This window comes from Erpetoichthys calabaricus, chromosome 2 (genome assembly GCF_900747795.2).
Source record: "Erpetoichthys calabaricus chromosome 2, fErpCal1.3, whole genome shotgun sequence".
In the NCBI taxonomy this organism is placed as follows: Eukaryota; Metazoa; Chordata; class Cladistia; order Polypteriformes; family Polypteridae; genus Erpetoichthys; species Erpetoichthys calabaricus.
The window spans coordinates 166,309,498-166,337,178 of NC_041395.2; the positions used below are offsets into that span (position 1 = coordinate 166,309,498).

Here is a 27,681-nt window from a genome sequence, read left to right on the forward strand (position 1 = left end):
ATAATATTCCCTTTGGAGGAAAAGTTCTTTTATTAGGAGGAGATTTTAGACAATGCTTAGCTATTGTTCCACATGCCATGCGCTCAGCTATTGTTCAGTCCACCTTAAAATACGCAGACAATTGGCATTGCTTTAAAACAATACAGTTGGTACAAAACATGCGATGTCCAGATCCAGAATATAACAGTTGGCTCATACAACTGGGAAATGGTACACTCACAAATACAGATGGACTTCACCCAGATATTATTTCCATTCCACAATCCTTTATCTCAGACGACTTAGTAAAAGAGATATTTGGAACAGCAATCACATTAGACCAAATACCCCTGTTAACACAACGCACTATATTATGTCCAAAAAATATTAATGTTAATCACATTAATAACCAAGTCATTTCATTACTTCCTGGAGAGACACAGATCTTTCTAAGCTCAGACAAAGTTGACTCTGATGACGACAATGAACATATAAATTTCCCCTTAGAATATTTGAACACTATTAACCCTGCCGGATTACCACAACACAACCTTACCCTTAAAAACAGAACAATAATCATGCTATTAAGAAACCTTAACACAAAACAGGGTTTATGCAATGGCACACGGTTAGTCGTCAACACCATGACACGCAATGTTATTCAAGCAACAGTTCTTACAGGATCACATGCTAACAATACTGTTCTCATTCCTAGAATTGACCTTACAAGTTCTGAGCTAGAATTACCTTTTACATTGAAACGCCGACAGTTCCCCATTAAACCTGCATTTGCCATGACCATCAACAAATCACAAGGACAAACCATGGACAAGGTTGGCATCTACCTCTCTGAACCCGTTTTTGGACATGGACAACTTTATGTTGCCTTCTTACGTGTTCGCCGTTCATCTGACGTTAAAGTTAAAATTATAAATAATCCATGCCAAGGAAGACTCATTCAAGGATAAGACACCATCTTTACTACTAATGTTGTATACAAAGAAATATTCCAATAAAACATTAATATATGACAAACACTCTATTTGTTATTTCTATGGGCATCATCCAAAGCTGCACACTATTCTATATCTAATTCATACATCTGACTCTTTCTCATGTCCCAACGCCAGGGGTTGGCGAGCGAAGCGAGCAGGGGGCGGAGCCCCCTAGTATATTGCTAAGCAAGAAGTACAAAAAAAATGCGGCAACTCATCATAATGGACGTCAGTATCATGCAGCCAGGAATTTGGCTTAGTGTGCTGCTGTTCATACTGTATCTTGGGCTCAGTCGGAATTACAGCTAACATGCCATCATTTATGAACAGACTGAGATTCTATAAGGGATTATCTGTATCTAATGCTTCTCTCTTGAATCCTGGAGAGCTAGTGAATTGGCAGCTTAGACAGCTACAGAGCATGTTCAAAGCAAAATCATCACCTTGATATGCTTCACTAACACTTGAACCAGAATCTATCATGCTGTCACAATCAGCTCTTGAAGAACTGTCACTATTATCGCCCAGTAAATCGCTTTCTATTTCACATGGTTTACGCACTACTATTCAGCTTGCTCTGTCACCGCAAATGCTATGTGAACACCCACCCTCCGTTACCAGCTGCCAGTCACTGGATGAATATATGTGGATGGCTTGTGGGGGATGACTTTCTGTTTTAGAGTTAAAAGTTACAAGGGTTTAAGTCTGATGGCAAGAATGTTTATTCAAAAACGAAAACTAAAAATATTTTTATTAAATTGTTATTTTATTTCACTTAGTCTTTCCAGCTACTTTAATAGTTTTGTTTTAGTTTTAGTTTGTTATTTTGGTTTTACTAATTATTTTATTTCGGTTTTACAAAAATATTTTTTTATTAATAGTTTCAGTTTTGATTTTAGTTTTTGTTAACTGTAATAACCTTGATCAGAAGCACGCCTTAAAGCCATTTACTGCTCTTATTGATCATATACTAAATCCTTGTAATTTGTGTTTTTTTGTGTGCTGGGCGTACATCAAGTTGGAGATGCATGTAGGGGTATCTTTAGTTTGTAATAATTTGCAATATGTCCTAAAAAGGCACCTGTCCATATGTTCATATTAACTGTTGCAGGCGGAGATTAAGATCCACGTACAAGAGGTCAATTTGGCCAAAATTCTTTGTCAGATTTTATTAATAATTGGGATAGTTTTGGTAGATTATTTGTATATATTTCTCATTTGTATGTATTTTTTAAAACCAGTAACACATGTATTAATAATTAACGAGCCAACCCGCAGCGTAGCATACTCCGCATAATTATGTATTGATGGGTGAACACTTCCTGAACGACACAGTTGTCCAGATGGCGTGGGTTTGAGGATACGACTATAAGTGAATGAAAAGATAGACCTCTGGAGAGAGCAACATATAATTGTCCGTGACTGAAAGCGTGATCGTCTGTGACGAAGAAGGCCACGCTGGTGAAAGTTACTTCGTCGGTAGGGATAAGTGTCAGTACTTGTAGATTAAGGTGTAGCCAGTCTTCATTGTTGACGCTTAATATAGCTTGCGTACTGAGATGTTCTGGAGTCACAGCTGAGAAACATTTTTTTAATGTCTTTTAAGCACAGGGGAAAAAATGAACATGTGAAACATCCGTAATGTAATAAGCCACCAAGAAAAGTAACATTGCAACAATGCTATCTACGACCCGATCGCTGTAAACAGAAGTGAAAACATAATCGAGCCCGGTGCATTCTTTAACTGTCTTGTGGCGCTGTAGTAGTGCTGCTGCTTTGCAGTAAGGAGACTGTGGAAGATTGTGGGTTCGCTCCCCGGTTCCTCCCTGTGTGGATAGTGCTTTGAATACTGAGAACACCGCTATATCAATGTAACGAAATATTATTATTCTTATGTGCCCAGTGCCCTCTCTCGCGCGCGCGCGCCTGTATGTGTGTGTGTGTGTGTGTCGCTCGCTCGCTCGCTGCACGTGTTCCTGCAGGCATTCGCCGCATAATTATTTATTGATGGCTGAACACTTCCGGAAAGACACAGTTGTCTAAAAGGGGTGGGTTTGAGGATACAACAGTAAGTGAATGAAAAGATGGAACTCTGGAGAGAGCAACATACAACTGTCCATGACTGAAAACTGGTTTTTGCAGATACATGCATATCTTTTTGAAAGTTTGGCCCTGTGCCTTGCTAATTGTAATCGCAAAGGCCAATCTAACAGGAAACTGTCTTTGTGTAATAGTAAAAGGCAAATTATCCGCGACAAACAAAACTGTTTTATACGCTGCATACTAACCTACTACGCCGCATAATCACACCGCTTTTTAAATGTTTTTTAAGCAGAGGGAAAAAAATGAACATTTGCAAAATCCGTAACGCTGCTTTCAGTAAGTACAATGCACACACGTTTAATTTGTCGGCCACTTTTTGCCAGCCATCTTTTCTGGTTTGGGCTGCTTTTTCAGTGTTACCGCTTCTGCATATTAAATCTTGAAATCCTTCGAGTAACTAATTAAGTAACTTAACACCCACCCACCCAGCTTGTGTGAAAAAAATGCGCCCGTTCTTTCATCATTTTGTTGCAGCCTATCAAAGACTTGCTGATCATGTTTTCTAGACTCAATATACATTGGGTTTTCACTCAGCGCGGGGGTGCGCATTGATCTCGGATTATTACATCCAGGTAAACTAATCTGCTACACGGCTGCGTTTGAAAAACTGACTTATCCCGGATGAGTTTCACCGGCAGTAATGATTAGGAATCCGGTTGGAACAAAACCCTGCAGCCATAGGGGTTCACCAGGACCGAGTTTGGGAAACACTGCTGAACAGAGACGAAACTGACTCAGGTGAGGAGTTGGGGCGGGCAAAGTAGTTGCAGCTATTGATTATTCAGTGTTGTTTGCCTGGGTGTCTGATCTGCTTGACGGGATCAGAAATAAAAGGAAAACAATGTGATGGCAATGTCACAGGTGTTCCTGTGGTATAGCGGGTCCACAGCTCCCCTTCAAAAGGCCATTTTTAAATAAATAATCATCGCGCTCACAACGTATTGAGGGGAGTGGAAGTTTGGCTGAAACGGTTTCCGGGTGGAGTCGTGCTGGGGGCGTTTCTCCCCTGTGCAGTGTGCGAGCGAGTGAGGAGAGAGAGAAAGTCGGTACATTAGAGTGAGCGAGAGCAGGCTCGAAGGCAATGTCACAGGTGTTCCTGTGGTATAGCGAGTCCATAGCTCCCCTTCAAAAGGCCATTTTTAAATATGTCTGATCTGCTCGACGGGATCAGAAATAAAAGGAAAACAATGTGAAGGCAATGTCACAGGTGTTCCTTTGGTATAGCGGGTCCATAGCTCCCCTTGAAATGGCCATTTTTAATCAGACGACTGACAGTAGTGGAGTCAGGCACAGAGAAGGTCAGCTGCTGAGAGAGCATCTCGACTGTTGCAGGGCCTGCATCGGTGAAGCAGGTGAGACGCTAATGAAACAGAGGCACAGGGCTTATTGGTTTATAAAGACTGCTTCCTTCATTGCGTTTTAACCTCAGTTTTAAAGGATTGTTTTAAGGATCCCATGGGATACCCCTCGCAAACTGTTTTACACGCTGCATATAGCGATTCACATCCGCGAGGAACATGCCTCTATGAACAGTCAATGTGGCTCAGAGTTGCATGTGGACTCTAGCACAGACGAACATAAATGACGCCGTTATTTCTGTGTCGTCACGTCCGAGTTGGTGGGCGTGGCTATGCGAGTTGTCGTATCCAATGGTCTTAGAGTTGGTGGCCGTGGCTCCGTCCTATGTGCTTCCATGGGTGTTTTGCTTGCTCTGGCGGCGGTTTAGTGAATTATATATATAGATTGTGCACAACGGCATACCTGTTCATCTATTGAAATGTTTAGCACCCTGCTGCACAAATAGATTCAATAGATGTTTTTCTCAATCTCTCTTCCTGCTTCAAATTGCAATGTCCTTAAACAGATATGCTCACTTATAGTGTATAAGTACATACACAAAGACGTTAGCTTTAAAATGTTGATATACAGACATAAACCACACTTCCCATTTCTTTTTATGTGTGCAATATTCTCTCTAGGGTTGTCTCATTATTACCGTACATACAGATCACAAACAAGACAATACACAGAAACTTAAACGTCAAGGCATTAATCCACTGACATCAAAGCACATATCTTTCTTATGGTGATATATCTTCAAAAACAATGGTAATGTACTTGCAAGGCACAGAAATTAAATCTTAAACCAGTAGAGTATGTGTACAAACACACACAGAGATGGGAGTAGATTCATACCTGGTGGCATGGATCGTGGACTATCTTAAAGACAGATCTCAGTATGTGCGTCTTGGGAACTGCACGACTGACATTGTGGTCAGCAACACAGGAGCGCCACAGGGGACTGTACTTTCTCCGGTCCTGTTCAGCCTATATATATACATCGGACTTCCACTACAACTCGGAGTCCTGCCACGTGCAAAAATTCGCTGACGACACTGCTATCGTGGGCTGCATCAGGAGTGGGCAGGAGGAGGAGTATAGGGAACTAATCAATGACTTTGTTAAATGGTGCGACTCAAACCACCTACACCTGAACACCAGCAAAACCAAGGAGCTGGTGGTGGATTTTAGGAGGCCCAGACCCCTCATGGACCCCGTGATCATCAGAGGTGACTGTGTGCAGATGATGCAGACCTATAAATACCTGGGAGTGCAGCTGGATGATAAATTAGACTGGACTGCCAATACTGATGCTCTGTGTAAGAAAGGACAGAGCCGGTTATACTTCCTTAGAAGGCTGGCATTCTTCAACATCTGCAATAAGATGCTGCAGATGTTCTATCAGACGGTTGTGGCGAGTGCCCTCTTCTACGCGGTGGTGTGCTGGGGAGGCAGCATTAAGAAGAAAAACGCCTCTCGCCTGGACAAACTGGTGAGGAAGGCAGGCTCTATTGTTGGCATGGAGCTGGACAGTTCAACATCTGTGGCAGAGCGATGGGCGCTAAGCAGTCTCCTATCAATTATGTAGAATCCACTGCATCCACTAAACAGTGTCATCTCCAGAGAGAAGAGCAGCTTCAGCAACAGACTGCTGTCACTGTCCTGCTCCACTGACAGACTGAGAAGATCGTTCCTCCCCCACACTATGCGCCGGGGGTGGGGGGGGGGGGGGTAAACGTTAACATTATAAAAAGTTATTGTCTGTTTTTACCTGCATTATTATCAATCTTTAATATTGTTTTTTTTTTTTTTTTTGTATCAGTATGCTGCTGCTGGAGAATGTGAATTTCCCCTTGGGATTAATAAAGTATCTGTCTGTCTGTCTGCCTGCCTGCCTGCCTGTCTGTCTATCAAAATATTATGAAGAGCCTGAAAAATTGCACTAAAATTGCTTTATGCTGTCTTTTACTTAATTTTTTTCATTATCTTTACAGTATTGACCAAATGTCTTTATTAGAAGTCATGCAGTTTTAGTATATTCAGTTAACAGTTCTTTTCTTTGTTGAAAAATCGACATATTTATTTTGAATGCCATTTGTTTGTTATAGATGAAACAACCCCTGTTTTTTGTTTTCTGGTATGATATTGATAAAATGTTACTCCAGGATTCCTTGTGATCAAGAAACATTTTTTTTTAATTTGCTTTCAGCTTGCTTCATCATACATTACCTTTCTTTAGATGAATTGCTGATGACTGTCTTCACTATTTTTCTTTTTTTAGTCACAATTTTTTACAGTATTGTAACAGATTGTTTTTAGAACAGGTTTACTGGTAGGCAGTGATCATAGGTACACCAGCCCCACTACCTTTATTAGCTCATTACTACCATTTTTAATTTCCACATGATTAGAATATACTCTATAAATACATAAAGGCATCAGTTTTTATCACTGCACTTGCTACTGTGTCTTGTTGATTGGTCAGGTTTTAAAAGTTAAGAGGCTTTCATAATACCTGTTTGATACGACCTCTACTGGTGATATTCATTCTTATGAGAAGAGTACACAATGTTTTTCTAAATACTGTGTTTGTTTCGACATTCAGCTTCATCTAAAATATGGGAAAAACAGCCAATGACTGTCTTCAGTCATGCCATGCTGCAGCTAAACATTTTAGATATGGTATGACCAAAGACAGAACTGGTTGATTAGATGAGAGTGGGCATATGTCAGAAGTATTAAGAAGGAGTTGTTATTTATATATATATATATATATATATATATATATATATGGTTGAAATAGTTTACTGTCAAGTAATACAAAGAGTACGTGACATGCGTTTCACCCTAATTCTGGGCTCATCAGGCGTACACACTTGCTGCACCCCCCCTCTCGGGGAATCGAACCTCGGACGTCAGTGCCAGAGGCGAAGCCTCTAACGTTGCGCCACGGCGTGTGGTTCATTCATTTGACAGCTTGTAGACTGGGGTAATTACATTCATGGCATTCATAGTCTTAATCACAATCTGATTGTATGGGTGGTTACCTACCAGGTAACGCTTGTGGTTGGTCAGCAAGTCGGCTAACATTTGACACGGTGCCCTCTTTCAGTTGCAAGAAGCAGATCATAGAATGGTTGAAGTAGTTTATTGTCAAATAATATATTTGTATATATATCATTTTTTTTCAGCTCTTCTTTTGTATCAAAGCCACATTTTTTTCCCCACAGTGAAAGGTTTCTGTTTTTTCTTTAGCTTACTGGCTTCTTGTTTTCATGTTTTATGATGTTTTAGAATTATAGTATTCTACTTTCTTTTGATTTATATTATCTTAGTTTTAATGCAGGAAGGTGGAGTTGGAAAACAGTTGTCACTGTAACAAAGCAGGAAGTTACATACTTCTATATAGGCTTCCATCCATATAAAACCAGATGAATCTTAAAATCTGCCACTCATGCACTGGCAGGCATAGAGCAGATAAAATATGTAAAAAGATGTACACGTCACTGGTAAAAGAATAAAAAAATGGTGTCTGCCCAGCAGGTTAAATGCTATAAAGTAACTTTGCCTAAGAATACATCATAGTACATATTTTCAGAACTAAGACACAGGGCAGAAATAAATCATTTAAATGTTTAAATAAATACATAAATAAATAAATAAAGCAAAATTTTACCATGCAGTAATTGAATAAAGATTGTTTAATCACTTTTTGGATGGTCGGATCCTATATAAACAGCATCATTTATGAGGATGGAACCTGCCTTAGTTAAGGTGCTAACATACCAACATGTAGCCTAATTTGGACGTGCCAGTTCATCTGACTTGCCCATTTTTTTTATTTTAGAGTATTTGGGAAGAAAACCTATACAAATTGAAAATCAAATTTTATTTCTTTTTCTTTTTGTATTAAATTATTATCTAAAGATACAGAGGGGGAAAAATGACAAAATATTGCAAAGTAATTGGAAACTACACTTTCTGTGTTTGCCACTAAATAGTAATGCAAAATTCTCTTCCTTGTTAAGCAGTCTGAATCAAAACATTTACACTTCAAAATCAAAATTCTGCTGTTGTAATCTGCTTTGCCTTCAGTGTATGTACTACTCGGGTTGCCCCAACAATCAGCTGTCTTTCAACTACGGTATTTTCCCAGTCTGGTCTGTCCTACCTAAAAGCAATTCTGTCAAAATTCTCGCCATGTAAAGCATGTTGTGTGTGAAGAAGTGATTAAGGGTGAATCACGTACTCAAGGATATCTGGGGAAATTATGGGGAAGTGCATTTAAGACTGAAGAAGATATTGTTGTTTTACATTTATGTTAATTAGTTTCTACTTTGTTTTTAATTTATTTGACAAATCTGTATCCTCATATATGATAGTTCTATATTTAGTGAGTCGTGTAATCTATTTATGTGTTTTGCCTTGTAGTTTGTTCATTTGTATTTCTGAGGTGGCAATAGTACTATGGTGTTGTACCGTGTTAGCCATTATGAATGTAGTGAGAAGTCAAGGAAAATGACACCTTTTATTAGCTAACTAAAAAAATTACAATATTCAAGCTTTCGAGGCAACTCAGGTCCCTTCTTCAGGCAAGATGTAATACAGAAACTGGAATTCCCTGTGTTTATATAGGCACCAGGACAGATACAACATTGGAAAACCTTTAAGTGAGACATCTTAAATGTAAATAATTAATAGACCTCTTCAGGCCAAGATTCATTAAGCAAGAAAGGAGAACAATGTATAGTCAAGGTCTTTGGATAAGATACCGTAACTGTCCAACAAAGTGTTTTGAAGTTTCTGATGAGTTTTTCAATACAATGTGGATCTGTAGTCAGGTTGTCTGTGTCAGTCCGAGAGATGCAAATAGACGTGTCCTCTACCTGTGTGAAGAGGATTGCTTGTGTTCTGTTTTATGCATTTTATTTACCCCATTTTTTACACCCATTTACTGCTCAATTTACCTGGAAAGGGGGTCTCTCTGTGAATTGCCTTTCCCAAGATTTCTTCCATTTTATTCACCCTATAAGGTTGTTTTGGAAGTTTTTTTTCTTGTCTCTTAGGGAGTCAAGGCTGGGGAGCTGTCAAAAAAACCGGGCCTGTGAAAGTCCATTGAGGCATTCCTTCTGTGATTTTGGGCTATAGAAGAATTAACTTATTTTGTTGTTAAAGCCAGGAAGCACTTTTTTAGGCAAAGAGTTGTGGGAATCTAGAACAAACTATGGAGACGTGTAGTCTCTTGACAAGAATCTGGATGCAATATTGGGACAGCTTTGCTATTAGCTAAACAAACAGGCTTAATTAACTGAATGGTCTCCACTCATTTGCCAAATTTATTATGTTCTAATGTTCTTATTAATAATATTGTGATTACACCACAATTTTTACAATTTAAGGCATATTATGAGTGAAGAAGTGATTATGAACATTAAGAACATACTCATCAAAACAAAAAAAATTCTGTTTAAATTTTTAAGAGGATTCTAAATACTTTTTGAAAATTTATGTTTCATAAAAGTTTAGCTATAATCAGTATATATAATCAATTCGGTATGATGTAATCAATTCAGTGTGTGTCCTGGTTTTGCCCTTAGGAGAAATATGATGACATGTATACTATTTTACACCAATTTACAGTGCACAGTTTGTTAGGAAGATATCCTTGCCAGTTACAACTTGATGAAAATAATATGTCAAATAAGAAATCATATAACGCAATAAAAAGAAACCAATGTCAACCTTTGGATAATGTATTAAATTAATTTTGTTGCAGAGTAATCGAATTACTAAGATGGAAGGTCTGCAATGTTTGGTAAACCTGCGAGAACTCTATCTAAGCCACAATGGGATTGAGGTCATGGAAGGACTAGAAAACAATGTAAGTGCTAGTTAACTTTCCTCATCTTTTGCTTGCTTCTTAAATGCAACATAATAGAATCATTTTAATGAAAAATTAACAGACACAATAAAAGAAAACAAACATCTAATGGTGATACAGTCAGGTCCATAATAATTTGGATAGTGACATAATTTTCATAATTTTGGCTCTGTTTGCCACCACAGTGGATTTGAAACAAAGCCATCGAAATGTGATTGAAGGATATAGACTTTCAGCTCTAATTCAGTAAGTTCAACAAAAATATTATATAAACTTGTTATAAATGGTCCCTCTATTTTCATGGCTCAAAAGAATTTGAACAAACTAATATAAATATGATGATCCATAGAAGACTAGAACCCAAGGTTACCTCCAAATGCTGGGTTTTCACTCTAGTGATGCTTTGCCAAGCCTTTACTGTAGCTGTCTTCAGTTGCTGCTTGTTCGTTTGACTTTCTGCCATCAGGTTTGTCTTCATCAAGTGAAATGCATGTCCAATTGGGTTGAGGTCAGTTGACTGACTTGGCCATTGAAGAATATTCCACCTCTTTGCTTTGAAAAGCAACTGGTTTGCTTTCACAGTATGTTTTGGCTCATTGTCCATCTGTACTGTGAAGAGTTGACCTATCGGTTTTGCAGCATTTGGCTGAATCTGAGCAGATAGTATGACCCTATACATTTCAGAAATCATCCTGCTACTTCTGCCTGCGGTCATATCATCAGTAAACACGAGTGACTGACTTCCGTTTGTAGCCATGCATGATCATGCCATAAAACTGCCTCAATCATGTTTCACGGATGATGTGGTATTCATTGGATCATGAGCCGTTTCTTCTCTTCTCCGTGCTGTTCTCTTTCAAACATTCTGGCATATATTGATCTAAATTTGCTTTGTCCAAAGAAAATTGTTCCAGAACTGGTCAGGCTTTTAAAAAATGAGTTTTCTCTGATTTGAAATGTTATTCTCATATTGGAGTTTGACACCTTTTATTCATAGCCTATAAAAGATAATATATGTAAAAAGTTTTGGCAGAGTGTTATTATGAGACTGGAAAAAACAACAAGGAGAGAGAGAGAAATAAATACAGCCAGTGTTTAAAAGTGAAGGTTATGAATACTGTAAGGACCAATTGAGTCTCTAAGAATAATGTAAAATGAAAAAGATATGAAAAAAGAGTAGTTTTATAGCAAAAAAGATCATGTAAATAGAAATGCACCACTGACTTGAATTAATAATGTACCAATAATAATTTAAATGTACTATTTTTATAGTTGTTAAAGGATAAGCTTGATATTTTTCAAGTCAACGTTTTTTTCTTCATAAAAATGGTATAGTCAAGATTCAACAGTTTTATTAATCTCACACACAGTTACACAGGTACATTGTGCATTGAAATAAAAAACATATAAACACTAAATATACATTGGCCATGCAAAATTGTGTGCCAAAGGCAAGCATTTTCTATATATATAAAACAAAATTCTTGCCTGCAGTGACATTTTACATTGAAATTCACGGGGCATGGGTACAAACAAAATACTTAAAACTTGCAGAATGCATCCACTTTAAAGCAGCAAATGTTTCAGTTTAATAAAATAGTGGTACCTCGGTATACGCCTGCTTTGGAATAAGTCCAACTTGGTATACGTCCTGTTAGGACGTGAAAAATTTTGCTTGGAATACGACTCATGTGCTAGAACACCACGTGTGGTATAGCGGGTCCGCAGCTTCAAAAAAAGGGCCAGGTTTTAACCCGTATAGCCGTGTCATTCTCCGTGGGCACGATTGCACAACTGCGGGGAAGTTAATCAGGTAGTTGGAGCGAGTCGCATCTGCACAGGTGGGCTGTGATTGTGAAGAGTGAGACTGCATTTTTAACCTCGGATTTTATCGGATTTATTTATTTTTGTTTTTATCCCCACAGAACGCTTGTTTTTATGGATATTTATTAAATAATTACTTTTTGAAACCAGATGCACTGCACTTTTTGTTTGGACACTGATATTTGTTTTAAGTAAAAGCACTTGGCATTCTTGCACTATCCCCTGGCTTCATTTGAGAATTGTCCTCATTTGTTAGCTCATCTCGGTGACACTACCAACGCTGTTGGGTTCAGGACACCCCGTAAGGACGTATGGGAGCGTGGAGCGAACCTGCATCATCGCACCGCGCGCTACCCTACGCTGCCTACGAGCATCAGTGCGCCAGTTGCTAGCATTCAGTGAACAACCCGCGCTATAACTGTATGTGAATTTTCACGTGATTTTGTGTTTTTTCGCGTAAATTTGAATTGATTGTTGAAAAGTATGAAGGTGGCATGTGTATCCGGGACATGGCTGCTGCATACCGTATGCCGAGAACGACGGTATCTACGATTGTGAAAAACACAGACGTTATTAAAAAGTAAAGTGAGGTTAAATTTTAATTTGTTTCATCTAATTGCTTTTGTATTTATGTATTTTAGTATTAAGCAGTGTTTAAATTATTTTATACAACCCCATCAATGTATAATATGCCAATAGCAATAGGATTTTTTTTCATGGGAACGGATTAATCATTTTCCCTTTATTTCTTATGGGAAAAATTCATTTGGTATACGTCCTGTTTGGTATAAGTCAAAGGATCTGGAACGGATTAAGGATGTATACCAAGGTACCACTGTATACCTTTTACAATTATGAGGCATCCTTGTTATAACGAAGGAAACTAGAAATAATTATTTTATAACAGATTCTTGGAACTGTTTTTCTTGAGGTAAGAATACATTTCATTTTCATTTGTGTGCTTACAGCCGTTGTTGCAGGTGGAGTTATGACAACCTGATGAGCCCCACCACGAAGCTCTGCTGTGCTTCTCCCTCTGCAGTTCATTTTTTTTCAACATTTATGTTCTGCCATGACTTGTAATAACATACTGATGTGCGCTCACAACACATGAATATGTTTTCCTAAACGGCGCTTGTTTTTCTTATATTCTGCTTTATTTTACAAAGCCTACAGAGCGAGATTCACTTTAAGTGGCAGCCTAGCCAAAAGAGCACACAGGAATTTCATTGTACTTTATACAAATAACAATCCATAAAATGCATGGGAAGAACATGCAAAACTCCATGTAAACACTGACAGCTCTACTTTACCTGCAGCAAGTCAGCATCAAAGGATCTCCACTAGCAGCAGCCGTGGCAGACAGCAGCCGTGGCTGAGTGCATGCCAACTCATGGTGGAGGTGGCCACTGAGATAATGAAGTAAGCTTCTAAAGAGTGAAAGAATGTAAACAATCGTAATTGTGCCTTTTCAGTTATTATTGCCTAGTTGTCTGCAAGGACAAAGACAATAAAACACATCTGTGCATTAACATTCAGTGTCAATAACAACACTTGGTGATGACTTTACGGAGTGATTTCTACACTCCTGGCCCTGAAAGATCCTGCGGATAGCAAAAAGCTACGCAGCAAATTCCATATTCCCCTTTTTAAATGAGCGAATCTCACAACAATAATTTGCCTTTGCCGTTCTCTATTATGCCACGGGCTGTGTCACTTAATATTGAGATTTTGATCACAATGTTGTCTGCCATTTGTCTTTAACATATTATATTACAGTGTTCCAGTTTGGATTCATTTTGGGTGTTTCTTGTTCCACATTCCACTATCAGTGCTTTAAGCATGTCACTGTCAGTATCCTAATGATACGTATTGAAACTTATTTGCACTGTAAGCTGTCAAATAACTGCTTCCCTTTACCTAAATTACCCAATCCATAATTGAAGAGAAATTTTATTTATTTTTGTATAGTACACATACGTTTCTAGGCTCAAAGTCCCTTAGACATATTTATGTAGAATGTATACACATTTATACACAAAGTTTGTGTTTTACCTACACCATCATTCAATAGCAAAGACATAATTAATTTAGAACATGTGCATGTATATTGCATGATGTTTTTGTGCTATATTGTATGTTGTCTTTTTTTAAGAATTTGTAAATAAAGTGCTATGAACATGTAATTGAATGTATGCAGTATTTAACAATTAATTTATAAAGTAAAATATGGTATTTTCCAATTTCTGAATGTGCATATCTTTGAATTTGTGTATTATTGTGTGTGTCATTAAGTTATTCAGTAACTCTGTATAAAAACTAAACATTGATCATGTTTTTTTTTTGTTGTTTTATAGAAAAAACTGACTACATTGGATATTGCTGCAAATAGGGTAAAGAAAATTGAAAATATTAGTCATCTGACAGAACTTAAAGAATTTTGGGTGAGTATGTTGAGCTTGTTTAAAAACCCAGCCACAGGGGATGCACAGACCAGTGTGTTTCTTCATGCCGGTCCCAAGCCTGGATAAATGGGGAAGGTTACATCAGGAAGGTCATCCGGTGTAAAATTTTGCCAAATCAATATGCGGACAACAATTTTGGATGATCCGCTGTGGCAACCCCTAATGGGAGCAGCCGAAAGAAGAAGATGTTGAGCTTGTTTAAAGCAATTGTTCGTAATTTTTCATGACTAGTGTTCTGGGGGGGGGGGGGGGTTTGGTTTAGGAGAAGAAAATGCTGTTATCTGTTAAAATTTAGTTTACCCTCTGAACTAGTGCTGCTTTTTCAATTATCTACAGTAGTGAAGGAAATAAATATTAGGCATTTAATTCTTTGAGTATATTAAATGTTTATGGTGGCACTCTTCTTCTTTCGGCTGCTCCTGTTAGGGGTAGAAAAAGTAGATCATTTTGTTCCATACCTTGTTTTTCAAAAAGAAAAAAAAATTGTCAGCAAATATCTTGGAATCAAAAACAAATACTCCTATACTTCTTACATAAATTTCAGAGCGTGCAAAGTATTATTTGGCTGAGACACCTTTTGCTGCAGTAACAGCTTTAGTGTAGGTGTGTGTCAGCTTTCCATATTTGTTAGCCCACTTTTTTTTTTTTTTTTTTACTACATAGGTGGTGTAATGTTTACACCACATTCAGTGCTTTGAATTTTATCTAAGAAGCCTAATTTTGACTTCATTTGACCATAAGACCTTTTTTTTCCAATATTTAGTTGGTCAACTTTAGGCAGGCCAATAGATTAAAGAGTATCAATTTCTTTCTTCCCCAGTTCCATACAGGTAAGTGTATTGCACTGTCTGTGATTTTTGACCTCTTAGTGGTTTCCCTCAATTACTTCATTCCTTCTTCAAGCACCTATTTTTGACAAATGTCCTTTTTGTAAACAGTGTCTTGCTAGTGAAATGCTACTTTCATTTGTTTGCTATGGAACTAACAGTTTTAAAGGGAGATCCAAATACATTGATACAGCATTGTAATCATATACTGATATACTGCTTAATGCTTTCATCACTTTATCTCTAAAATGTCCTATAGCTACTCACCCTAGTCTAACCAGTCTTTTATAATTATTAGCTGTTAGTTATAATATTTCCATTAGCCATGCCATTTTAGTAAAAAATATTGTTCAGTGAGCATCACACCATCAATATATATAATTTTGTTTTGTCTCCTGATCATAGTATAATTCTACAGTTTGTGTGCAGTGGCGTAGCTAGGGGCAGTCTGCCCAAGGTGGCACTTTTTTGGGGGTGGCATTATTGGCCAAAAGGCTTAGTACAATTTGTGTGTAAGCAGCAGGGTTCAGAAAAATATCACTAATGCATGAAAAAAGTAAAATTCTCTGATTTTTATCCACAAATGCTACAAAAATAAATTTTCAGACTGTCCTTCTGTGACGGCATCAGACACAGCAGTTGAAATTTATGAGGCAATAACAAAAGTAAACATAAACATTACACCGATAATAATTTCTAGGAAGATAAACAACTAATTTATAATTTTGTTTCGTTATCAATCCGAATGCGTTCTTCTTCTGCGCAGAAAACATCCCCACCTATCACTTGTACACTACGCTGGTTCTGGTTTTCTGGTTTAATTAGAACATGGATTATCAGTGCGTCTGTACTATATTCTTATCTAGTTGATGCTTATAAATAATTACCGGTATATGTGAAAAATGATTGCTGTTTCTCTATATATGAATAAATCTATGCAAAATGTATCTTAATTTTTCTTTATACGTCATTTTAATTTTCCATTTAAATAGGTTAACATATTCAGATATGTTGGAGGGTGGTAAATTAAAGCACCGCCCTGCCCCGAGCGGCATTAACTCTAGCTACGCCACTGTTTGTGTGAATAGCACAGGAATGCAAAAAATATTAATGAGTTGTGTAAAACATGTAGAGGAGGAATTATAAAATCCAAAGCACAAATAAGCAAAAAAAGCCTTTTACCCAAAAAAAGTCCCTTTTGCACTTGCTCAAAACAGAACGCACTCATCCCGTCCATCCTGCACTTGTTTGAAACTGTAGTTCTATATTCAATCCTTTGTGTTACTTTTTAATGAGTGTCCTCTTACTTTTTTTACAACTACTTTCCTACGCTTAACAGAGTAAAAGGTGTATGCATGTTGTCATAGATTTCTTTACAGCTAGCTTGTTGCATTCCTATGCGGAGCAACTCTCTTAAGATGTTAAGTCTAAATTTTTTAAATGAGTTTTGCCTATTTATCATTCATCTACTTGCATTATTTATAATTTACAGGTGGATTAATTATTGCATGATAATTTGTATAAGCAATCAATACTTGTTGATTTCTAAGTATTAAACCAGTAAATAATACCTGCTTCATAGCCCAAACAACTTTTTTTTTTTTTTTTTTTTTTTTTTTTTTAAATCAACTTAAATTCTGCTCGCAATTCTTTTCACAGTGGTGCATAATGCAAAAAATCCGTACTGCTGAGCACTTAAATAGTAGATCAGGTTTTTAATGTTCAGCTTCAGATGGGACCATGTAAATTTAATATGAAACCATTTAGCAGGTGTGGAAAATAAATGATGGCTGTTGGTGATGGGCTGGGATTTGTCCTGAAAACTGTAGCATCAATAAATTTGTTATGTAGTGATTTAATTATGAGATTAGATGCAACTTTGAGCTAAAAAACCCTCTACTAATATATGAGTTAGGCAACAAATGTATTTGGGGTGCGATTAAAGGGAGGCTGTAGGCATCAGTTCTAATCCATATCTACCTTTGCCATGATTGTTATGGTGCAGGATATGACTCTGTGAACATTAAGACTCCTCTTACTGCTCAAGTCCGTTTTACTTCCTATCATACTTTTGGGTGAACAGCATCAGGGAATAGTTTATTTGTGCTCCAAACAAAATAAAACACAATGTTTACCCTGAAGAACAGAATTGACATTATTTTACCTGATGCACTACAAATGTTCCTGAATTTATCTGTTTCATATGTGTCGAATATTTAATCATATCTCAGTTTCCAAAGATATAATGAGACACTGAGCCATGAGTGCATCAAGAGATTCACAGGCTATGTTTTATAGTCCAATATCAAAATCACTGGTATTTTTTCATGTATAGTTTTATAGTAGCATTAAAAAAAAAAAAACTTGGATATTTCATATATATGTGTTTTTCCTTCTATATATACATCCATTTTGGAAACCACTTCTTTCCAACTTGGGGCTATAGTCTCGCCAAATAGTATTGGTTGCAGTGCATACACCAGACCTTTACAAGGTGCTGGTCAATTTGTTCATATGTACCGTCTCCATATGGAGATGATTTAAAGTTTTCTGCATGTCTCATTTTTCTCAGTCATAATTCAGAAAACTGTATTCTTAGTATTGTAAGATACAAGATCATATTTTTGTTCTGCTTGCTTGAAAAAGGATTATGACTATACTTTATCCATTAATTAAAAATAACATTGTCATGTTAATATTAGGCATTTTTAGGATCTTTAATTTAGATCTTTTTGATTCCACTCACAAGTGTGTTTTGGGTCTTGTGCTAGAAATTTTTCTTGGTTTTGCTTGCATATATACTGTTAAGTTTAATTTTCAAAAAGTGTAAATAAATGAATATCCCAGTCTCTATTGTTCCAGATTGGATCCAAATGGACCCCCTTTTTGTTGTTTATATTCTGTTTTTTTCTTTTTATTTTTGCATAGCATTTTCAAACTCTTTTAATCCATTTCAGGGTCACAGGAGACCAGAGCTGGCTGGATACAGCCCTGGAGAGGCATCAGTGCATTGTAATGCTCACACGCCCATAGGCGGCTAATTTAGAGTCATCACGTAGACTAACACATACTGTACATCCTTGTTGATGTGAGAGGAAAAAATAGAGTTGCTGGAGAAAAGTCCACCCAAGCACAGGGAGACTATTAATCTATGAGTTGGCAGCACTACCTACCATGCCACTGTACTGCCTTTGTATCAGTCATACTCAAAATATATGCAAATATTTTTTTAATCTATCAGTCTATGCTGTGGCAGATACTGGTAACTATGCCAGGAAATGAAAATATGAATCTCCTGTCATTGGTGAGAAGTGTATCAGGGTGATACTCCCACTCTCTCTGTAGTTACTCTTCATTAGACAGACGAAATGAGAAACAAATCCATGATGCTTAGATTCAAAGCAACCAGTTCTACCACTCCACTGAGGAAGATCTTCATTAGCTACCTGGAGATTTGTTTCTCTTACCTTGTTACATGCCTTACCCTCTGTCAGCCTAGAAATACTATACAATTGTTGTTATTGGAAGGAAATTAAGATATCATTTCAACAACACATCAAAAAATATGTATGAGAAAGGCAGTAAAACTAGAATAAGCAAGTTTAGACTAGAAACTGAATAAACTGTTACAACTAAATTGTTCATCTTAATAGTTCTATCTTGTCTGCCAAAAACTTTATAAGTTCTGTTGAGTGATAGTTTAGTACAAAGATGTAAAATACAAGGGCAAAGTTGCCTTGGCATGACTCAAAGACAAAAAGGTGAATGTTTTACAGTGGCCCGTTCCAAGCCCTGATCTCAGTCCAACTGAGAATTGGTGGAATAATCTTTGAAAATTTTAGGAAACAAGTATTAGTTGTCGCATGTGAAAAACATGGACCAGTTTTGCTTGGAAAAATTGGGCCAAACTCACTCCTGAATAGTGTGGAAAGCATACTTACCTCAAACACCATTATTGTTATTACTATAATTATTATTATTACTAATTAATATTTGATTGACGCTTTTATCCAAGTTGACTTACAACTTCTGAGATACAGCTGGTTAAATTTCTTTTGTTTTTGCAGTTGGAGCATAGTAAGATGAAGTGACTTGCTTGTGCTTACACAGTGTTAGTAGCAGGATTTGAACCCACAACCTCAGGGTTTGAAATCCGAAGTCCAAACCCTTAACCACTACACCCTGCTGCAAATTGTGGTCCAGCAAAATTAAAAACCGACGCAAATAGCATATTTCATTTTTTTTTTATTTATTATACTAGGGGGCTTCGCCCCCTGCTCGCTTCGCTCGCCAACTCCCGTGTTTGGTTAATCTGATATACAATTTAAATGTTTTTTTTTCTTTGGAATTGTTTCAATATCATTATTTGAACTTGTACTTTACAGCTTCATTAAAAACAATTTTTTTTGGAGACGCATTTTGACAATGCCTGTAAGTGAATATTGTTTCTGTTTCTCTAATAAATAATCTGACCTTTTCTAATGTTTGTCCCAGTGATTAATTGATTGTCATAGCAAATGCTATTCTCACGGTAAACTGTAAACATTTTAATATGAATGGCATGTCACAATCTCCTTTGGTGTGTAATGTTATTTGCGGAATATATACATTACCTTTCTTTTTTGCCTGTTAAAATTTGCATCGCTTCTCCGTGATCATCAATAGACACCTGACCGAATTGTGTATTCTTTGAAATTTAACTTGTTGTTGCTTTAACTGTTCCGGGACGACAGATTCTCATAGCGTATGGTCCATTATTGTGTAAATCCACGTTTTGTGCACTGAATGATGCAAATGCGAAAGGACTTTGTTGTTTACTCTTTGCCTTTTATTTCTGACCTCGATTTGTCCTGCTATTTTTTCAGTTACACCTGGCTCTGATGACTAATCACCGTTTGTTTGCGGTAATGCGATCTTTTCTATCTTTTCTTTGATACTGTAGTGACTGACATGATAAAATGTCACAAAAGTTTTACTTGAACAATCACGACTTCCTTTGCTTGCGGCATTTCAGACGCGCGTTGTAGGCGCCTGCATTCATTGATTCTATCCAGGCGGGCTCGTTTCTGTACCTCCATCAGTTGTGGTCTTTCGTTTTGAACCCGTGCCTGCTTTGCTTCCGCAGTTTCAGACGCGCGTTGTAGGCGTCTATGTTGATTGTATTTGTCCATGTAGGCTCGTTTCTCTAGCTCCGTTAGTCGAGCTGTTTGGTTTTGGAGCCGAGAGAGTTTTGCTTCCGCGGTTTCAGACGCGCGTTGTAGGTGCCCACGTTTTATTTGTTTTCTCCATGCGGGATCGGGCTGGTTTTTGGAGCTCTGTTAGTTGAGCTTGACGTGACCGTGACTCCATCAGTTATCCGTTGTCTACCGTTAGTAATATGGATAATAGCACTTACTGTTAATCCGGAGCGTATTCTGTGGTTGTACTGTTAATAATGCATCAGTGTAATGTGATTCACATATATGCTATATGGTTTGGACGCCTTCCGTCCTATCATTGTGGACCTTTGCGGACTCCGTAGTGTCATTACGTTTGACTTTGGGGTGCAGTGCAGAATCCTCTTTTCTGTGTGGCTGTCTTGTTAGTCCTTAGTTATGGGCGCGTTGTTGCTTCATGTCATATTTACGTTAGTTGAGCTCTTTCGTTTTCAAGCTGTATTGTGTTTGGATTTGGTGTAAAGCGTTCAGCGGATTGTACAATCCCAAGCAGCACATTATTCCTAACTTCACTCCGCAGTAGTGCCACTCACAATATGGCGGTGACGCCTGCGCCTTCCATACCATCTCGGGTTTCACTATGCTGTGTAGTGTGGATGTGTGCGGCATCCGTACTCTCTCCGGTTTGACTTTGGGCGGGGCGCCGAATCCTGCTGTGTTTGTTTGTTCTGTGGCCATTCTCTGGAGCCGTATGTTAGTTAGTTGAGCTGTTTCGTTTTTGTGGCTGCGGTGTTTTAGACCATTTGTTAGTTAGTTGAGCTCTTTCGTTTTTGTGTCTGCGGTGTTTTAGACGTGCGTTGTAGTCGCATGCAACTTCCGTACTATGTCGGGTCTGACTATGCCGTGAAGTGTGGGCGTGTACGCTTCCGTACCCCTCCATCTGGTCCCGTGTCTGTGTGCGCTTCTGTACTCCTCCATCTGGACTTGTGTCTGTGTGTCCGGCGCCTGCGCACTATGTTTCCTGGCTCCATCGCCGTGTACCTGCGTCTGTGCCTTCCGGTTTAGCGAGAGACCTGCGTCCATGCCATCCGGTTTACCATTCTTGGTTAGTAATATGGATTTTTTCCAACATAAAACCAATAATGTCCCATTAAAAAAAAAAAAAACTAATTTCGATTTTCGGTATGTTTGAAATAAAAATAACCCAGAGAACAATTTTTTTTTCTGGATTAGTGAACTAGAGAAATTGTTCAAGAGACTGAATACTTTTACTAAACATTGTATGTACACCCAAGAAATTTAAATCTGTATATGTATATATTCAAACAGTGTTTTAAATATTAAATATTTTGATCTCGGTTGTCAGTTGACAGCCCTACTACAAATATAAGCGCTTATTTCAGCAAAGATGTATCCCAGTGCCAAAGTTAGTGCGTTATGTATTGTAACACAGTGTTCACACTTTGCTATGTAGAATGCTAATATATTTGACATTTACTTCCCCACTTAAAATTAAGTGAGGTGGGTTGAATCTACAGCTCCTTTGATTACTTGTAAAAGATTGATGTTTTAGCCTGTATGGATATATAATATTAATTTTTATTTCAGTCAAATAAAGGAGGAGGAAAAAAATCTATTAAAAAAAAAAAAACAAATACTTAATATAATGAAAAAACCTGTAAATAATCAGTATTATCGTATTGTGACCCAAGTATGATGATAATAACTAGGCACCATTAGTTACTTCACAGTTTCTCCAAACTAGGTGTGAATCTTATTCTTGTCTCTGTCAATGGGAGTTTCTTCAGTTTACTTCAGTATCCTAACAGCTATTGTTTTTAGCATGTTATCAGAGCTCCTGTGAAATGCACCAGGCATGAAAGGTACCAACTAACCTTTTGTATTGTTTTCTTTTCCGGGAATAGGAAGAAATGTCAAAACCAGCTATATAGCAGTGTTACCTGTAACGTCTTACCTGTCTCACTGTCCATATTGTACACCACATATTCAAGGGACCTCTGTTTACTTTCAAACCTCTATTTCAACCCAGTTTACCACCAATTAAAGGCCTTACAAAGGTGTTCCCTTGTCACAGCTAGACAAGGAATGGGCAATCTTGCTCTTTGACTATGGTAGTAGCAGTCAGACAAAGACATTGATTTAAGCTTTCACTTAAAAATTATATTTATTTGCAACAAAACCAACAGCAGCAATACAAACAATTATACAACCTGGCTAGGTCCATGCAGCCATAACTCAGTGCTAGCTTACTACTCCCACATTGGACTGTTCCTTAGTTGCAGATTATATATATATATATATGATATAATATATGCACTACCGTGGCTATTTGTTTGTCTGTCAAAGATTTTAAATTACCTGTAGCTCGCAAACCATTTGACCTATTGACCTGAAATTTGGTACACATATACTACGTGATGTCTGTTATCCGCTTCCAGGATGATGCTTGACCTCCAAGGCTATTCCTCTTTTAATTTTTATTTTATTGTAGAATCAACTCTCGGTAGTGGCCAGCAGGGTGGCTCTGTGGTGCATGTGTACGGGTGCCGTTCTCATCCCTACCACCTTCGCTGTCACTACCCCTATCTTTTCATATCTCAAATCATTCTTGAGGCAGATTGAAGACTTAAGTGGCAGCTTAACTGAAAAAATATGGAAAACGTACAAAGTAATTGCAGCACAAACACTAACTTAACCAGTTTTAATGCAAAAAGATGCCGAAAGAAGAGAAGAAGCGGGCCACTAGGGTGGAGAAAAGAAGAACTGCTCAGGAAGCAGCAAGCAAATGAACCTCTGAGCAAACAAATGCTGAATGTACAGAGAAAGAGTATGAAAACTATGAATGCTCAAGTCAAGTGTATTCACGGCATGTTATTGTACAGTGCGCCATTACTGGTGTATGTATATATTGTGACAGGGGGCGCTGTCATCCCCTTGAACCCTCAGATCAGACGCCAGATAAAAGTCCAAATGTTGACTTTATTATAAAAATAATGTGCGCAAGCACCTCCACCTCCACTATACTTAATAATAAATCAATAATAATAACAATAATCACAATCCTCCACACCTCCCAGCAGCTCAGTCACCCTTCCTCCCAACTCGGCTCGCTGCTGGGATCTCCCACATTCCTTTCATACTTCTTGACCCGGAAGTGTTTCTGTGCCTCCAGTCCATGTGACTATATTAACACTTCCAGGTCGGGTAAACTCCTTTTCTTCAGCCTGGAAGTATGTCATTTCCTCTGTCCCTTCGACTGGGAAGTACTTCCAGGCTATAAGGCAAATAGAAGTCCCTGGGCCTCCATGTAGCATCCCCTGGCGGTCCCCACGTTATCCAGCAGGGCTGTGAAGATAGACTCCATTGTCCATGATTCCCTGCTGGAATTCGGGGCACCTCCATGTTGCAGGGTGGGCTCCATCTGGCGGCTTGAGGGTATTGCCGGGAGAAGCTGCCGGCCATATTCCACAATATATATATTTAATAATATAAATATAAAATGAAAAAAAATTTAAAAAAAAAAAAAGTTTTAGTAGTAGAGGTCCTTGAAAAGTGTCTAGCAGCTAAATAGCAGCAGATAGCAAGGTCCATGAAAGTACCCTTATTTTTCTCCAAAGAGCAACTAATCTGAGCTTTTTCCAGAGTTGTCAGAAAAGTAGCAGCTGAACTAAAAGCTTCATGAAAGTTTCCATGTCAGTAACTGAACTAATAGAACTCCTTTTGGAAAACATAAGTCTATTAAAAAGCAGCCAGCTTCCCCCTTCCTTCTTGTCCAAAGTGAGCTGACATAAGAAACACCTGACTTTATCTCTGTTAGCAGAACACAACATGACATTTTTACAGTTCTCAAAATACAATGAAAATGTTATTAAAGAATCATCATTATCACTAGGTTATATTCCCATGGGAATAAAAAAAAAACTACTGTATCTAACTGTGCTAAAACACTGAGTCCTCTTTTTGCCTTTCATTTTTCTCAGAATACACTACATGCCTGTTCAGGTTGACAGAACTTTTAGGCTAAGGTCTATTACCTGAAATCTGTCAGCTGAAAAGGTTAATATAGTGTCTCTCATATATAGTATATATACTAGATTACATTGCAAATGTAAAATCAGTCGTATGTGTATGTGTTTGCTCTGTGCTAGACTGGTGCCTTGTCATGAGTTGGTTGCTGGTTTTAATGGATTCATTATATGGATGGATGGGTAAATAATACAATTCCTGAACAATGAGCTACTATTTTGTAATGATCAAGTGACAAGTTTGTAATAAGCTAATGCATTCATACCCAGCTGATATTTTTTACTTTATCCACACAGATGAATGACAACCAGATTGACAACTTTGGTGACCTTGATGAGCTGAAGAATGCACACGGACTAGAAACAGTTTACTTGGAGCGCAATCCTCTTCAGAAGGACCCTCAATATCGCCGTAAAATTATGCTGTCACTTCCAAGTGTGCGGCAGATAGATGCTACTTATATTCGTTTTTGACTTACCTGTTAAGGCCTATTTCTCTGCACCCTGTACATGATTGATAAACCGTAATATGCAAAGTCTGGGTTTTATTAAGTTGCGGGAAATTTTCAGGATGGTAGTCTTCTAGAAACATCTGATCATGATCTCTCCACTGAGCTTACTAGCATCTCTTAACAGTGTTTATAATGGTATTTATTCATATGTTATAAATGCACTCCTAAACAAAAATGCAAGAAATGGATTTTGTTCCCTTTTATAACCTTACTTGTTTTAGGCATTCCAGGGACTGACTAGTAACTGCAAGACATATTCTGGGAACAGAGAAAGAGCCTACAAAGAATGTAGTAATTAAGGAATGTAGTAATTAAAGCTTTATAGAACAATGTTTTTGTTTATTTTAAAAACAGTCTTTAGCTTACAATGTTTTTTCTTATTGTTCAGTCCGCCAGATTGCTTAGGTTTTCATAATTACTTGCGAATGTTCTTTGTGTATTAGTTGAAAATGTCACGAGTGTTTGATCTGAAGGCTTAAATTTCCCTGCAACACAAATTTACTGTTAACCTTGATTCATGTTACCTTTGTAACCGGTTTAAAGTAAAGCACTTAATTATCAGTTTTGTCATAAAAAACAATTCAGGATAATTTTATCTTTGACAAAATATCACTCATCAAGACAATTGAAGACTAGCAGAATATTTTACATGAAACGGATTTACCAAATTAAAGGATGTGACAGTACTGCATGAACTGCTTTGTTTAGCCTTTTTAATTGTATCACACAATTTCTAATATAAAAAACTGTACAGATACTTAAAATAAATTTGAATTTAATTTACCTATATCGATATGATTGCGATAACTTAATCGGCTTCATCACAAAGCATTGTTGGGTTTTTAAATGGGAGTTATGTGGTTCACTAGAAGAGTAATGGTGACTTATGATTATAGCATGTGATAGACTAATGTCCTTTCCGGGGCTGGGTTAGGCCTTGCTCCCCCATTTATTAGCCTACAGTTCTAACTACAGTGCCTGTGTCAGTGTCTAGGAAAAAAAGATCTTAAAGAAAGTGGATCACTTTTGAGTTGTTTCACTCATGAAGGCTCTTGTCTCCAGCAGAGTGTGCTTGCTTCCTAAGATTGTGTTCTTTATTGATACAAAACATGCTCAAACCATATGCATCCCTTTAGTAACAATGGCAGAAATAATCAGACGAGAGCAATTTGGTACAAAAAGTGATATATGTATTTAATTTGTTACATTAATTACTATGTATTTATACATACATGTCCAGGCCGGAGAGAAGCCAATGGAACAGTAGATGCATCTTCAGATGTTCTTCAGTAGGGAAGGCTTGATGAATGTACTTCATCCAAACCAAAAGAGTGGCTGGCGACATGAGATGGCTTCTAGCTTCTCAGTGATTCTTTTCCAATATAAATACTCACATATTTGCATATCCGTTGAGCTTTTTATGGAGAAACATACCAGGTATGGTTATGTTATGTATGAACTGTGTTCTTCTAAGATACAGCTAGCACACAGTGCACCTTCTCTAATCCCTCATGGCCTCTGCCTAAGAATAACTATCCCTGGGATTGTTCACAGAGAGAACTTTGAATTAAAGACAGGGGCACCTGGCTATTATGACCAACTTGGACAACTAGCCTGCCTGAGTCATCTTCCACCTGTTTATGTCCATCTTTCTGTCATGTTCTCTATGTCAGCTTATTTGTGTGGTTTCAGGTATAAAATAATGCGTTTGCAATAAACTTCACAGATCACAGTGACACACTTCACACTTTAGGGTTAGCTATTTTTGAAGTTCCTCTTTTGGGTCTTGAGGCTTTCTGGTCTGTGACAGTTAAGACTGTATAGGGTCTCTTGCTGTGGCCTCTGGGTGATTAGGGTTCTTAAATGTAGTGTGGGTCTTACTCCCACAGCGACTAATGTCCAGATAATCATTTGATGGAAGTTCTGTTCCAATAATACACTCGGCTGTTCTGACCAACCTTTAAAGGGTGCCTTTTTCATTTTGAGTAGGATTTCCTAACCTTACAGTGATGCCATAAGCCAGAACACTTTGAATTGTTCTGCTATAAAAGCTGACCAGTGCTTTTTTCCAGATTCTACTTATCTTTAGATACCTTAGAAAGTACAGACACCGTAGTACTTTCTTGACAATTGCTGTGGTGTTTGCTGTCCAGATTCAGTTTTTGGTGATGTGTTTGCCAAATACAGTGGCATGCAAAAGTTTGGGTACCCTTGCTTAAAATGTCTGTTACTGTGAATAGTTAAGTGAGCAGAAGATGGAGCGATCACCAAAGGCACTAAGTTAAAGATGACACCTTTCATTTCAGCATTTTATGCAAGATTACTGTATTTGTTTTGTACAGTGAAAAAAGGAAAGGAGTGCCTTGCAAGAGTTTTGGCACCCCAAGATATTTGAGGTCTCCAAAGCTTTAACCAAAGTCTCAGACCTTAACTAATTTGGAAACCCCAGAACCCCAGGTGATGCAAATTGCTAAGCCGTATAATTCTCAGACTCCTCAAACCTTGTCCCAACAACAATCGGCACCCATAGGCTATTCTAAGCAGCTGCCTAG

The 27,681-nt window shown here is 37.8% G+C and overlaps 1 protein-coding gene across 1 annotated transcript in view; it reads left to right on the plus strand.

Annotated features, from left to right (window-relative positions):
- Positions 1–25,912, plus strand: part of ppp1r7 (protein phosphatase 1, regulatory (inhibitor) subunit 7) — a 58,783-nt gene extending 32,871 nt beyond the window's left edge. The window contains exons 8-10 of the mRNA XM_028825693.2: positions 10,195–10,299; positions 14,481–14,567; positions 24,915–25,912. Of these exons, the coding sequence (XP_028681526.1) occupies positions 10,195–10,299; positions 14,481–14,567; positions 24,915–25,091 (369 nt within the window). The 3' untranslated portion in view covers positions 25,092–25,912. The remainder of the gene's footprint in view (positions 1–10,194; positions 10,300–14,480; positions 14,568–24,914) is intronic.
- Positions 25,913–27,681: the final 1,769 nt, after the last annotated feature.